Genomic DNA, 15,439 nt, shown 5'->3' on the forward strand with positions numbered 1-15,439 from the left:
ATAGCTTGTGTTCATAACTATCTCTTCACCTCCCTCTTAAAGACAGATGCTGAATCTTATTTTTGTTTGCAAATACACAGCAGTTGTGCAAACACGGTATTTGAACAATGAATGAACGCAGTTGTCAAATACCACAAAAAACACAAGCTTGTTAACATGGATTCTGGAAGGAATACCACTTTATGTTTATATAAAACAATAGTGGATATGATCCATTTTTGTTGACAATAGTAAATTGGAGCAAAGGAGTAGACATTTGAAGGTGAGAGATATTTTGCTAATTTGAAAGCAATGTCCCCAAAAGACTTTTAATCAGGCTAGTCTCCATTTACCTTAGTGTAATTATAGTGAGATATAATATTGACAAATTGACAGTCTAATAAATATTTTAAAACAATGTTTTCATTACATTGTCCATATTAAGACAATTTTAAATTATGTTAATAAGTATGTCAAATATTTATAACTATTATATTTAATAAATGTGACCTACAGTAGTGATATTTGTAGTATTTTAACAAAATATTCTGATTCACCTGAAGGAGAGATAAAATATACTGTTTTTGCTATTGAAGGAGACCTCTTGGCAGCTGGTGTTTTAGCTGACAGGGATGTGAATTTAATGACACCAAATATGTACTGAGAAAGACATATACATGATTGTTTATATAGAAAAAGTTAGCCACCTGCTACAAGAACCTTAAAGTATCATAAATTACTTTCTAACATATCATTTAAGGTAAGATATATCTTTCCCTTAAACAAAAATATAAGGTTGCAACAGAGCAGCCCCTGTTACATTTTAGCTTTACCCTGAGATATTCTGTGGGAATTGTTTAAATCCTGTTTCAGCAATGTTTTCCAAAATAAAAGAAATACATGCCTGGTTTAAATTTATTTTCAAAAAGCATCCTGGGAGATCTGGCCCTATGTGAACTATGGGTCTTCCAGTTGAGACAGTTTGTTGAGACTTGTTGTGATCATATGAGGGGTCTGCAATGCATGCACAGCTTGAAAGGAGTTTAGATCTTATTTGCTGAACTCACGCTTAGCAGGTATATGTCCATCTACGCAGTCCACTATTCTGGAAATAAAAGGTAGTTGAATATTATATTCCCTGGCCACTTCTCAAAAACGAAAATAATATAGAACTCATTATCCACAGACTAACATTATTCAGAATAATTGTTCATTGATAAGTTTATACCCATATATGAGAATAAACTTTGAAGATATTTTAATACTAAACTTTAACAATAAAATAGAGTTCTTATTAGCCCAGAAAAATATGTATTTATAAAGCAAACATTAAGTATGAATTGAACAGGAGCTCCTGTCACGGCTCAGCAGGTTAAGAATCCACCTAGCATCCATTTGAATATGGGTTCAAGTCCTGGGCTCGCTCAGTGGGTTAAGGATCTGGTGTTGCCAGGAACTGTGGTGTATGTCACAGACATGGCTTGGATCCGGCGTTACTGTGGCTGTGGCATAGGCCAGCAGCTGTGGCTCTGATTCGATCCCTAGCCTGGGAACTTCTGTATGCCACAGGTACAGCCATAAAAAGAAATAAGTATTAATTGAACAAATATTTTTTAGTTATTGTCATGCCTGATGCAAAGTATGATTAAAACTTTATAAAGCCATAGATATTATGCTTATTATAATGTCAACATCTGATGTCTTTTTTCATTTATAATTATTTTTATTTTTTCCATTATATCTGGTTTACAGTGTTATGTCAGTTTTCTACTGTACAGCAAGTTAACACAGGTCTTAATTAATAAGATGAATATAAAAGCATAGCGAAGCTTTAATTTTTCCATTGGATCTTCTTCAGGGAACATTTTTTAGCTTTCTCATGTCAAATTTTTTACATTAAGCATTTATGATATTTTAATTTCCTGTGGGAAAAATTATGAAAAATAAATGTTTTACAAAAATAAAAAAATTCCATTGCTGTGATATAAGCTTTATTGCTTGTGCTCACTTCTACCATCCAGCAGATTATCTTCTAATATGTTTATTTGGAAAATATAAGGTAAGGGAGTCTTTTAGCTGGCATCTGTTCCATAGGCAAACTACTATTAAAGCAAATAAAATTAATTATTCATAAAAAGTAATAATATTAACTTGTCTAAGTCATACTTTTCTTTTTCAAAAACTAAAATCATCTTTTCATCTACCTCTTAGACCTTAATACAAGGGTTCTTCAGATGTTTTCAGAATTTCCAGGTGTAATTTTATAGCATACAGGGAAATAAACAAGGACAGTTTTATTCATAGAAAGCTCTTCACCAAGGATTTAAAATAGAACGTAAACATAATAATGAGACAAATGAATCCTCTCAAAATGAGGTAGCAGCATAAAAGCAGAGGTAGTATTTTAAATTTGTCAACTGTATTTCCCTTTCTTCAAAAGTAGGATGTTTGCCTTAGAGATTTACTGATATGTCGCCAAAAATTTGGGGAAAACTTTAAAGAAGAAAAAAAGCAATTTTTTTGGAAAGATGAATGTTAAGACAGTTAGACTTGTCAAAGAGATTAATTCTTCTTCTAAAAATTTCAATTCTTCCTTTTCCCTCCAGGGATTTATCTCAATTTCTATATAATCTAGGTTGCCGTTCTGCCTAAAAATTATGTTGTGTTTTCCTGCTTAGTTAAGGAAATGCTCAATGTGACATTTTATTACTAAAATTTGAACAAACCAACCTCTGTAACACTAAAGCCCCATTCTTAGTGACCAAATTTAGTATTCATTTGCTGGTTCTTTCTTTAAAATAGTGCTGTATGAATGTTTTATCTGGGAAAAAATATAATTCTTTGGGCTGGGAAGAAATTTTTATATTTTATTCTGAATGTAACATATGAGCTACAAATTTCCTGCATTTATGTGTGTATATGCGAGTGTGACATGTTCTTGGGAGATTTTTTATTTCTTTCTTTAATCCTGGAGTGAAACTCACTAATCTGGTTGACTAGCTTATACGGTCCAGTACAACTCCTCTTCATATCCTTCATCTCCCTTTCACTTAGTCTGCCCATCATCCCTCAATGCTCCATTTAGATGTCAATTCTTCAGGAAGTTTCCTAGATGCTTCTCTTTATGCATCACACATAGCAATCACAAGTATTAATTTATGTAATTATTTTCTTAGTAGACTGTAAATGTCATGAGGGCTAGAATATTTTCTCATTGTTCACTACTGTATTTGTAGTGTTAGTTGGCTAATGAGTTTTTACGTATTTGTTGGAGAGAAGGAAGAAAGGAAGGAAGTGGACCTTCTTTATTCCTCTGGTATTGTATTAACATCATTCAGATATTTGTTTCCACCATTTCCTGTTTAGTTGAATTGTGATAAATCTAATGAAGTAATTTTCATGGTGCACAAATTTCTCATCATTTCCTATAAGGGTTGAAGCACTTTGAACTCTACAAACTTTTAGGAATGGAAGAAAGATTTTTTTTCTGTTGAAATTAATGAGATTTTTATAACAACACAATTGCTGTAATAGCCAACCACCAAGATATTGTTGACATAAATCCCAGTGATTCCATGAGTCACATTCGGAGATATACCTACCTCCTTATTTCCCATTAACATAAAACAATATTTTATAAACTTTGAGAGTGAACTAAAGTTTATATCTAAACTAGTATTAATTTGGTTTTGTTTGACTGTTTTCCCTTGCTTCTGCATTTTCTCACTTCTGTAATTAAATTTATTTTTAGACTAAAGTTTTTCTACATATAAAAGGCAGGTGGATATGGGGTTGGGGAAAAGACCATGGGGTCCCGCTCTGTTTCAAAAGGAGTGTGTATTATTTGGGGGAAGATATTTTTAAATAAAGAAATATTAAAGTCCTTTTCCAATATAATTCACTTAAACTACTTGTGCATAGATTATAGATCATAATTTATAATACACTCCAAAACCCTATGTTTGACTTATACAATTAGATACTAATTTTAATAAGAATGCCAATGAAGAATTTTGTCCTATTACTAATGAATATGAATTAGCAAAACATCAGATATAGTTAAGGGCTACTTTGCACTTTGAGCCCGTGGAGGCAGAAGGGGTGCTGGCCTGTGCTTTCTGTTTATTTAGAGGTAGAAATAAAGAAATATGAAGAGTTTCATAAAACAATATTTTAAAACAATTCATTTTTTATCAACATTGTTTTACAGCAAAACTTCGAGAGTCCTGCTTTGATCCAGGCAATATAATGAATGGCACCAGACTTGGAATGGATTATAAATTAGGGTCAACAGTCACCTACTACTGTGATGCTGGTTATGTTCTCCAAGGTTATTCGACCCTCACCTGTATCATGGGAGATGATGGAAGACCTGGATGGAATAGAGCCCTACCAAGTTGTCATGGTAAGAATATATTTTTTGGCTGAGTTTTTTTTTTCTTCTTTAAGATAATGATTTTTATTTTTTCCATTATAGCTGGTTTACAGCATTCTGTCAATTTTCTACTGCACAGCATGGTGACCCAGTTACACATACATGTATACAGTATTTTTTCTCACATTGTCATGCTCCATCCTATGTGACTAGACGTAGTTCCCAGTGCTACACAGTAGGATCCCATTGCTAGTCCATTCCAAAGGCAATAGTCTGCATCTATTAACCCCAAATTCCCAATCTCTCCCACTCCCTTCCCCTGCCCTTGGCAACCACAAGTCTATTCTCCAGGTCCATGATTTTCTTTTCTGTGGAAAGGTTCATTTGTGCAGTATATTAGCTTCCAGATGTAAGTGATATTTGTCTTTTTCTTTCTGACACTTCACTCAGGATGAGAGTCTCTAGTTCCACCCATGTTGCCGCAAATCACACCAGTCAGAATGGCCTTCATTAATAAGTCCACAAATAACAAGTGCTGGAGGGGGTGTTGAGAAAAGGGAACCCTCCTGCACTGTTGGTTGGCTGAGTTTTTATAATTAGAAAGGAATCAAGAAATATTTAAAGCCACTTCCGTATTTTAAAAAAATCAACCACTTAACACATAATCTATAAGCATTATACAGGCAACAGAGAGATTTTATCAATGATTTTTTAATTGGATTCTGTAAAGAAATGGTTTTGGCAAAATGCTTATATTCCCATCTGTCTCTAAAGCAGTGTGACTGTTATCATAGGCCAGCTCTCTGAGAGCAGGGATATTGCCCATTCTCTTCATTTTGTGTGCCCCCAGGATTTACCACGTTGGGGCTATGTAGGCAGCTCCAGGAGCATGAGGAAGATGCAAGAGCATAGAAAGACGGAGAAATACCTAAAATTAGTTTAAGTAACATAATATCAAAGATAAAAGTTGCCAGATCTGCTCCAGCTAGTTAGTACAAGACCAGTGCATCAGATTCACTATGCCAAAGGATCTGACAATGGTTATAGCCAGGAGATCACTGATCTTTGAAAAAGTCTTAGGAAAAATATATACAAGGAGAAGAGACTTATTTGTTTACTTATTTATTTATTTTTTTAGATTAAGGCAGTTAGTGAAGAGGAACCTGAAAATAAAATATTATTTTCACTTGGGGTATTGGGTTTAAGTAGTTAGCCACAGTAAATGAATAGCTCTTGCAGAATGGTTTTGAGGAGATGATCTAGTGGATAAAAGAGGGGAAACTGTAGGAGTCCCCAGTTAACAATGAAGCAGATTTTAATGATGACAGTTCAGAAATTCATAGATATATATTTCTGGATAAATAACTGGAGGATTTGCTAAAATAAGGGCCAATTCATCATATCTTAGAGCTGGTGACTTGTGGCTTTTCTAAAAACCCAAGTCTGAGTGTTAAACAGAGGTCGAACACAGAGTGGTTTAAAAATTATTTTAATGAAAAACAAGATTTTCTCAAAGAAAATTACATACAGCTCTATTGGAGAGCATGGGAATTTTTTGTTTGTTTGTTTGTTTGTTTTGTTTTTTTTGTCTTTTTGCCTTTTCTAGGGCCGCTCCCGAGGCATATGGAGTTCCCAGGCTAGGGGTCTAATCAGAGCTGCAGCTCCAGCCTACGCCAGAGCCACAGCAAAGCGGGATCCGAGCTGCGTCTGTGACCTACACCACAGATCACGGCAATGCCGGATCCTTAACATGCTGAGCAAGGCCAGGGATGGAATCCGCAACCTCATGGTTCCTAGTCGGAGTCGTTAACCACTGCGCCACGACGGGAACTCCGGAATTTTAACTTCACTTTTTTTTTCTTTTTTTTTTTTTTTTGTCTTTTTAGGGCCACACCAGTGGCACATAGAGGTTCCCAGTCTAGGGGCCTAATCGGAGGTACAGCTGCCGGTCTATGCCACAGCCACAGCAATGCCAGATCCAAGTCGTCGTCTGCGACCTACACCACAGCTACACCACAACTCACAGCAATGCTGGATCCTTAACCCACTGAGCGAGGCCAGGAATTGAACCCACAACAACATGGTTTCTAGTCGGATTCATTTCTGCTGTGCCACGATGGGAACTCCTAATTTCACATTCTTGGATATGGGTACTGTAATTAAGTAAACTGATTTTACTAGTAAAAACATAATAATGTATGTTCAAAATATACTTATATACAACTATTTATGAGAACAGAGACACAGTGAAAAATATAGTTCATTAAAGAGAAATATTGATATCACTATGGAAAGTTACCACAGTCTCTCTAGTCAGTTCAATGACCCTAATGTATCGTATAAAGTTGACTTGAGAATGATATCATCCAGGGCAGATTTTCCAAACTGTTGGCCAACACCAGTGAGTCATAAAATCAATTCACTGGGTTGTGACCAGTACTTTTATACTTGACATAAAATTGAATAAAATAAAATGAAGATAAATAAAGAGAAAAATATTATAAAATTTGAAGAACATAGTAATGGATAAATATTACATTGTGGAACTACTTTCAGTTATATATACAGAAACAGATAAGGTATCAGGTATTTTAGATAAAGGGGATAAAAAGAAAAATAATTATTTTAGATTTAATCTTTCCAAAGAAGAAAAAAAAATAATTGATGACTTGGAAGTTTATAGTAAATATAAAAGAAAGAATGATTGTATTATCTTAGTATTTAGAGCCACACAGAAGGGAAATCTGTTTATAGGCAGAAAAGCATAGTAAACTTAGAAAAACACTTTTCAAAATTTGATATCAGTCATCATTAAGAAATCTTAGAAAATTTCTAGGAACCAGATAAGAAATAACCAAAAATTTGATGCAGAAAACTTACAGCATACCAAAAACTACAGATTAAAATTACGACTGTTAATCACTAGAGCAAGTGATTAAACAGGTGGATTTAAGTGAATCATCACCAGACTTTTAGCCATAAGCCAAGTTAAGAAAATAAATTAAAAGTTGTTCAATGTATGCCTTAAGCTATTAGAAAAAAAAAATTAAGATACTTTCATGTTAAAAGTATGAACACAATTGATACAGAAAATCCATTTCATTTTTTAATTTTTTTTTTTTTTTGTCTTTTTAGGGCCACACCAATGGCATATGAAAGTTCCCAGTCTGGGGTCAAATTGGAGCTGCAGTTTTGCCGGCCTACACCAGAGTCACAGCAACTCGGGATCTGAGCTGGGTCTGCGACCTATACCACAGTTCATGGCAACACAGGATCCTTAACTTGCTGAACAAAGCCAGGGGATGGAACCTGCATCCTCATGAATGCTAATCAGATTCGTTTCTACTGAGCCAAGACGGGAACTCCAGAAACTCCAGTTTAGAACTAGATATATTGAACTCTAAATAGTGATTTTAAAACAAGTAAATAAAACCTGGTTTAACAATATGAACTTCAAACTAAACATGAGGTAATACTTTGTAATTCTCAAGGTTGTTGAGAAAATTATATCAAATGACACTTACTGTGTTTGGTTATGTGACTGTTACTGTCACATACTAAGGAGAGCTTAATACATTTTAGTTTCTGGATCAGTTCATACATATCTGTTTGTTTTCCCTCATAGTCATTATACCAAAGTGAAAGTATACAGGCCTGGCTGACTTTTAGATTTAATAAATTAATACTTTAAAAAGTCCAAATTGTGTAAAACGTGCAGTTGAGCTAGAAAGGGTTGTTGTTCATAAGCATACATTCTTTTTAAGATGAATTTTTTTAATCAAAGTAAAATGGTCATAACTAAGAAAAGAATACAGAGACACTTACCATTTAAAGCAATGTAAACAAGTCCTCATCTGCCCTATTCCTCTCTGGTCTTCTATTCCTAAGCTTAGTTCTCTAATAATTTCTATTTCCAATTGCTTTGATGGTCCTCTCTGTGACTCTGCATAATATATAGAGCTCTGCTTCTTGATTTACCAATATGAAACTATGTCTATTGATTCCCTTATATAAAAGAGTTATGTCACATCCACAGCCACTCTTCAGTGTTTCAGAGTTACATTATTTTTTGGTTATTCTAATAATTGCCTTTGTCATGTGTTAATTTGCTTATGCCTCTATTTGTAATTTCATCAGTGTTAGAAACTTAAATTGCAGTCTTTGCTGCTTTTTATGCTATGTCTTACCCTATAAGACATAGCAGGAATACCCTATACATACCCTAGAGTAGGAATTCTGACTCAAGTCTCTGAGAATGTGGGCAGGAAATTTTGGTGACGGGTAGGCTTTGCTGCAGGGTATATAAGTCAGGAGTTGGCTATTAGACTGTGATCCCTAAGTGCCAAAATAAGAATTGATTGATTGATTGATTTCATTTCCTCTAATGTTATTTTAGCTTCATAAACTCATGAGCTGGGGGGGCTACATACTATTCAGTTAGCACGTAAAACATTAATTTATACAAACAGGCTCTTGGTAAATATTTCTGTACCTGAACTGAACCCTAAGATTTTACAAAGTTTGTCTATTTTAGAAGATAGATTTTTATCATGATTCAGGATTAAGTGTATATCTTACATCTGAAGAAAATGTTTTTAAGGGCTTATGTTGGACACTGGGATATTATATTTGTCAGAGGTAGATCCAAAATGATAGCATCCTGTGGTAAGTCCTGCTCAGTGATGAGAAACCCTGAAGTTTATCTCATGAGAAAGTCACATATATTAAATGATGGCAGAACAGGATATCAGTACCTGCAATTCACTTTGTGATCAAAAGAAAAAAATTGCATTTGGAAAATAATTTCTTCCCTTCTTATTTTTCATACTTTGAAAACTATCTGTTGAAACGCAAAGATATTTTATCTATACACATACTAGATTAAAATAAAAATCATATATCATTCTTATCCATGATCTGGCAATATTAGGTAAAAGTAATAAAACACAAATGGTGACAGAATCCATATTTTCCCTTAATATTTATTACCTGATTTAGTTTGTCTAATGGAATGCCATTTGTTTATATAAAGACTCCCCCAACCTGATCTAGGGCACCAGTCACCTCTTACCTCTTAGCCTCTCTCCTACCTAGTTTCGCTCATTCTCTTGTTTCCCCTTGCTTCTTCTGAACACAGCAAAGAAATCTTTAAAGCATATGTCAGATTATATCACATCTTTACTCAAAATCCATCAATGGCTTCCTAAATCTGAATAAATGCCAAAGATCTTATAATTTGAAGCTCTATTAAGTTTGCCTATTTACAACTCGACATCTCTAAATATTTTCCCTTTTTACCCTTGGTCTTTGATCTACAGTTGGTGTTTCTTCAAAGCACTGATCACATGTCTGCCTCGGGGCTTTTTATTTTTTTGCACTTGCATTCCTTTCTGCCTGAATCTTTTCCCCCAGCTATCTGGCTGACTTTCTCACTTCTTTCAGGTTTTTGATCGCTTTGTGTGTGTGTGTGTGTGTGTGTGTGTACGTTTTTGTTTGTTTTGTTTTGTTTTTTTAGTAGAAAAAACATTTCTATATACTTTATCCCTGCTCCCCAAAGCTCTCAGGATGAAATCAATACATCTAAAATTGAAATAATATATGCTGATTAAAGATATTTCTGATGTCTAAATCATTAAATTTGGGAATACTGGCCTCAATACCAATGCAATATAATTTTGTTGATTAATTGATTGACTGAGGTATAATTGACATATAATATTAACTTCTTTTCAGGTGTACAACAAAGTGATTTATTATTAGAATATATTACAAAATGATCATCACAATAAGTCTAGTTAATATCTGTCTAGTTTTTATCTTAAAAAATACTTACATTTTTTTTCTTGTGATGAAGACTCTAAAGATCTATTTTCTCAGTAACCTTTAAATCTGCAATACAGTATTGTTAACTAGTCACCATGCTGTACATTGCCATGACTTATTTATTCTATAATAGGACCAATGCAGTATTCTTGATCTTTTTTATTGCTATAGCAAACTGTGAACATCCAACTGGTATGTATCATAATAAGACCCTAAGAATAAGCATATTTGAGCTGTTAGAGAATCACTAGCTTGCCAGTTATTCTAAAGAAGGGAAAGTATCATTTACTCTTTTTTCTTAGGTGTTCCAGTGTATCAGTTATATTCCTGGTCCTGTACTATTAGGGATAAAAACATGATATTAATACAGTTCTCACCCTTGGAGTGTTTACAGTCTGATGAGATATGGATAGATAAGGTGGATTACTAGAAATAAAAACAAAGTGCCATAAGCACAGCATGAATGTGCATCTAACCTGGTTACAAAGAGAGATCAGAGGGGTCTTCCTTATGAAAGTGATACATGAACTGAATCTTAAAAATGAAAATAAGAAGGAACCAGGTGAGGCACAAGCCATGAGAGGATGGTATGTTTCACAGTTAGATTTCAGCATATATAAACATGTAGATGCAGGATTAAACAGGGAATGTTGGTAGAATTTCAAGCAGCTCAATAGGCCAGCTGGATTTAGGAAGGAAGACTGGTGGGAGATAATAGCTTAGCTGTTTGAACAGAGTTTTATACACATATTTTATACTTCATCACAACTCTATGAATTAGGGACTACTAAAATTCTCATTTTACAGATGAAGAAATCAAGGAAAAAAGATATAGTTAGTTGCTCAAAGTCACATTTTCCTAGCAGTATTGTTTAGGAGTCCATGTTCTTAATTACTGCCCTATAGGTAGGCTGAGTAATTCTACAAATGACCTTGTATTGATCATTTTATATCTCTAGAGCCTAAGAGTGCCTGGCTTTTAAACAGCAATTTAATCTGGTTAAATGTTTCATGAATGAATACATGCATGGAACCAAAAATAAGTGTGAAGTTTTGGATTCTCCACTTATTTCTGTAATCTTCCTCTAGGCTAAGTCGGAGAATTAAGAAAAGGTAAGTTCCTACCAATAACTGATAAAAGTGTTCACCTGAAATGCGCTATTTTGCATTTTATTTGAAATACAACTTTGCACAGAATACACATTCCTTAATGGATATAGTCAGTGTTAATTTAGTTCTTTCAAAAATCTGCAACATTATTTTTAATACCTTTGCTTCACTCATGTTAACAAAAGTCCTGGATTCTAGAAGAAAAGTTAACTGAATCATTGACCTGTAAGACTGATCAAAGTGCATAAACAAACCATGTTAAACTTAGACATCCAGTAGTCATATGGCATCACTATTTGTTCAACTTCCAACTACACATTAAATGATAAAAGCTTTTAAAAGGAGAACGCTCTTATCCTATCAACTGGTGAGAAAGTTTTGAAACAAACAAAATATAAAAAGTTCATTTTGTACTTACAACTTTCTAACTTGAGTTTTCACTCATTTGTAACCTCATATGGCTTGCTTTTAATTAAATCGTATTCTTTTTGTGTTAAGAATTAAATAACTGAACTTTTATTCCAGATCTTCTGTTTAAATGGCATGGCTTGCCTTGGGCTAATTCCTTATTCCAAATGTCTTTGAGGTTTACAAAACTGTTTTGAGATATGAACAAGTCTAGAGCCCGTTCCATTATAAATGCATGTAGAGATTATCTAGTCTAATATGCTAAGCCATTTAGCGTTTGATGTCATTTAAATATGTGATATAATTAAAGCATGTAGATGAAAGATTCATAAAACAAAGGCCTAGTGGTAAATTATTTTCAAGTATCATCAAATAGCTACCTTTAATCAGCTACACATAGCAACCTTGTTCATCGACGTAATACACAGACTATTTGTCAGAACTATGTTCTACAAAGTAGTGTAATGTATTCTGTATTGAAAAAAAATTAAGGTAGTATTGGAATAAAACCAAAGTATGTTTTGTTTTCATATGATGGAAGGAAACGTATTTAGAAGGGAAGCTGATGTTACTGAGCACCTGCTAGTTTACAGGACTCTTACATGCATTATCACTTCAGTTGGGCTCCTGTATGCTCCTTTAGAGAATCTTTAACATTGTTATAAATAAATTCCTGTTGCTATGGACTGTGGAGCATACCCCATAGAGTCACCCATGTGAGAAGGAATTCAATTACAAATCAATGCCTATAATTCAGAGCATATTTTCTTCTGACCACAGACTTGGAGCTCATATTTAAACTATTTTTTTTTCCTGCTTTTGAAAAGTACCGCAGTCACTACACCATGTTGCCAGATTGGTAGTTTCATGGCCTCTTATCCCAATAAGATGCCCCCATTCTCCTCTATCATCTGGTCTAAAGTCAGAACTCAAACATCCCTTCTTAATGTATTTCTGTTTTTTGAAAAAACAAGAAAAAAATATACAGAAAGTTGAATCAATCCTGTGATTCTCTCCTTACAGATGAAGAAAACAAAGTATGTAATAGTAACTATTAGAAGTCCTAGTAAGATTCAAAGTGTATTAAGGTACTAGGACAAGAGATCTAAAGATAGCCAAATCTTTACTTTTATTGGGGGAACAAAAACCCTACTAACAAAGTTCATTCCACAAAACTGAAAAAGAAAGAAAGCAGTTTTATTATTGGATAAGCATATCTGGAATGCAATGCACATTGCTGGCAGTCTGTCAAAGACACTATAAAGACCAGACAAAAATATCACACAAATTTATACAGTAAAAAAAAAAAAAGAACAAATAACACTCATTTTATCTCCTTTAGACAAATTGATATACTTTGTTTCTTGCATACCATGTGAGTATACCTTGTAAGAACCCTGAGTTAATTTTAGAAGTATTATGTCCACAGTTTCATCGGTCAGAGGCTGAAAGCCTTGACTGTAAAATCAAAAGTTTGAATCTATTATGTTTTCAGAGATGCTCTAAAAGAGGGGAGAGGAAGATTATTGCCTCTCTTCCCTTTTTTAAATGCAGAAAATCCATTTTATACTCACATTTTAACCAGTGAAATATTCACTCCAAAATTCCTAAGGGAGATATAAACATAGGAGAAGACAAAATAGAGCTCTCTGAGCAACAGACAATTTGGTTCCTAATCATAAAACACATCTAGTGAGTTAGATTTAGAGAGTTAGATGGGAGAGTTAGTGAGTAAATCTGAACCTTATTTAGGCTATAGTTCTAAATAGCCTCAAGCATGTAAGCTTAGCTGCAACACAAACTAAGTATTTACCCAAAGTTTCAAACCTGAGTTTTTGAACATTTCTGATTCTGGAAGAATTCATTTATTGTTAGGAAGGAAGACAAAAAAGCAGGAAAGAAGGAGTCCTCCAATGAAACTAATATTTTCCAGATCTTCTTGGCCAAAGCAATAGTCTGAGCCAAGCTTCCTTAAGGAAAAGAGTAGATAGAAAATGACAAAAACAAGTGGTTTGGGAAGAATCTAATTAGAATAAAGTTTTCTTGTGTGTGTGTGTATGGTTTGGGTGTGTGTACTCTGATGAAGCCTGTGGACCTTAGAATCATTTTTTTTTAATGCACAAAATAAAATAATTTTTTGGTTTTGTTTTTTAGGGCCTTACCTATGAAAAATGAGAATTTCCAGGCTAGAGGTCGATTTGGAGCTGCAGCTGCTGTTCTGTGCCACAGCCATTGCTATGTGAGATCCGAGCTGCATCTATACCACAGCTCATGGCAATGCTGAATCCTTAACCCAGTGAGCAAGGCCAGGGATCAAACCTGCGTCCTCATGAATCCTTGTCAGGTTTGTTACCACTGAGCTACAATGGGAACTCCCAAAATAAAATAAATCCTGTAGGCTTGAAAGAGAAACCAATAATACTGAAATATAGTTATCCACACACTTAAAATGTATAAGTGAAAGAACACATTCTTTTGTAGTAATATATATACTTCCTAATTAATGACTTAAATTAGAAGTTCCAGCATCAATACACAATAATTTCTAGTAGTGATTAGCATAAACAATATTTTGATGTATATGCAACAATTATATGTAATATAAAAAAAATCTATGTTTTCTTTTGGTAGCAATGTCCCAATTACTTCTAATTGTAATGTATTTTGTTGCTAACATTTAAAATTAAAGGAAATGCTAAAATTCAGTTAAAGAAAAAAAATAGTGTCTAATGAAAATATAGACATTTTTCCGCACCCAAATTTATGGAACAAGGGAAAAAACCTGAATCATAAAACGATTGTAATAGAAAAAAATAACCTTTTAAAAAGCACAAACTAAAATTATAAGAAATTAATTTTATTCTATAGCATAAAACCCCAAAATTAAAAATATCAGACCATGAAAACAACAAAAAAATAAAGAAAAAATGGAAGATGGGCCAATTTCTGCTCCCTTTCACTGGTAATGTTGACTCTTGTTCCCTACCTCCACCCCCCAACCAGACTTCTAAAGGATAAAGAATTCAGAGAAGTAGAGGACCTTACCTACAATGACAATTAATAGCTGGGGACAGTAAAGACCCCCCACCCCAAGAGAAAACAGCTGAACTAAAGTTGCAGGTTCCTCTTCCTTTGGGATGGAGTACTTTGCTCTTTATCCTTAGAGAAAATTAAGAGCAGAGGAAAATGAAAGCCATGAGCTGATTCTAGAGGCAATAGAGCCCTGGGTGCTATCACTAAAAATCAATGACCTAGAGAGAAATAAAAACAAACTAAGCAATGAAAAGGGATTGTGGCCTTTAAAATGCACTGATAATTTGACCAAAATACTTTAAACAAGTGGCCTTGTCATACACAATTTCCCACAAAATCATGGATTAGTGACCTCTAGGGCCTTGGGAGTGGAGCGAATGGGAAGTGACTGCTAATCAGTATAGGAATTATTTTTAGGGTGATGAAAATATTCTGAAATTAGTGGGGTTAGTTACACAACTTTGTGAATATGCTAAAAAATATAATTGTACACTTTGAAAGGGTGAATTTTATGGTATGTGGATTATAACTCAATCTTGAAAATGAGGTTAAGAATTAGTGAGATAGGTATCATACCTGAACTACTAACCCCCTCAAGACCATTATTTTAGTAGAATTGTATGTTAACATGGACCATCTATCAAAGGAGTTTAGCCATTCATAGGGCTTTGTCATAGAAAGACTCTTGTTTTTCTAAGAACATGCTCCATG

General features: G+C 34.0%; 1 protein-coding gene across 2 annotated transcripts in view; it reads left to right on the forward strand.

The window, feature by feature from the left end:
- CSMD3 (CUB and Sushi multiple domains 3) overlaps positions 1-15,439 on the forward strand; it is a 1,203,192-nt gene that overhangs the window by 935,099 nt on the left and 252,654 nt on the right. For both annotated transcript variants that reach the window (XM_047783389.1, XM_047783390.1), the window contains one exon: positions 4,190-4,384. In XM_047783389.1, the coding sequence (XP_047639345.1) occupies positions 4,190-4,384 (195 nt within the window). The remainder of the gene's footprint in view (positions 1-4,189; positions 4,385-15,439) is intronic.

This window comes from Phacochoerus africanus, chromosome 6 (genome assembly GCF_016906955.1).
Source record: "Phacochoerus africanus isolate WHEZ1 chromosome 6, ROS_Pafr_v1, whole genome shotgun sequence".
In the NCBI taxonomy this organism is placed as follows: Eukaryota; Metazoa; Chordata; class Mammalia; order Artiodactyla; family Suidae; genus Phacochoerus; species Phacochoerus africanus.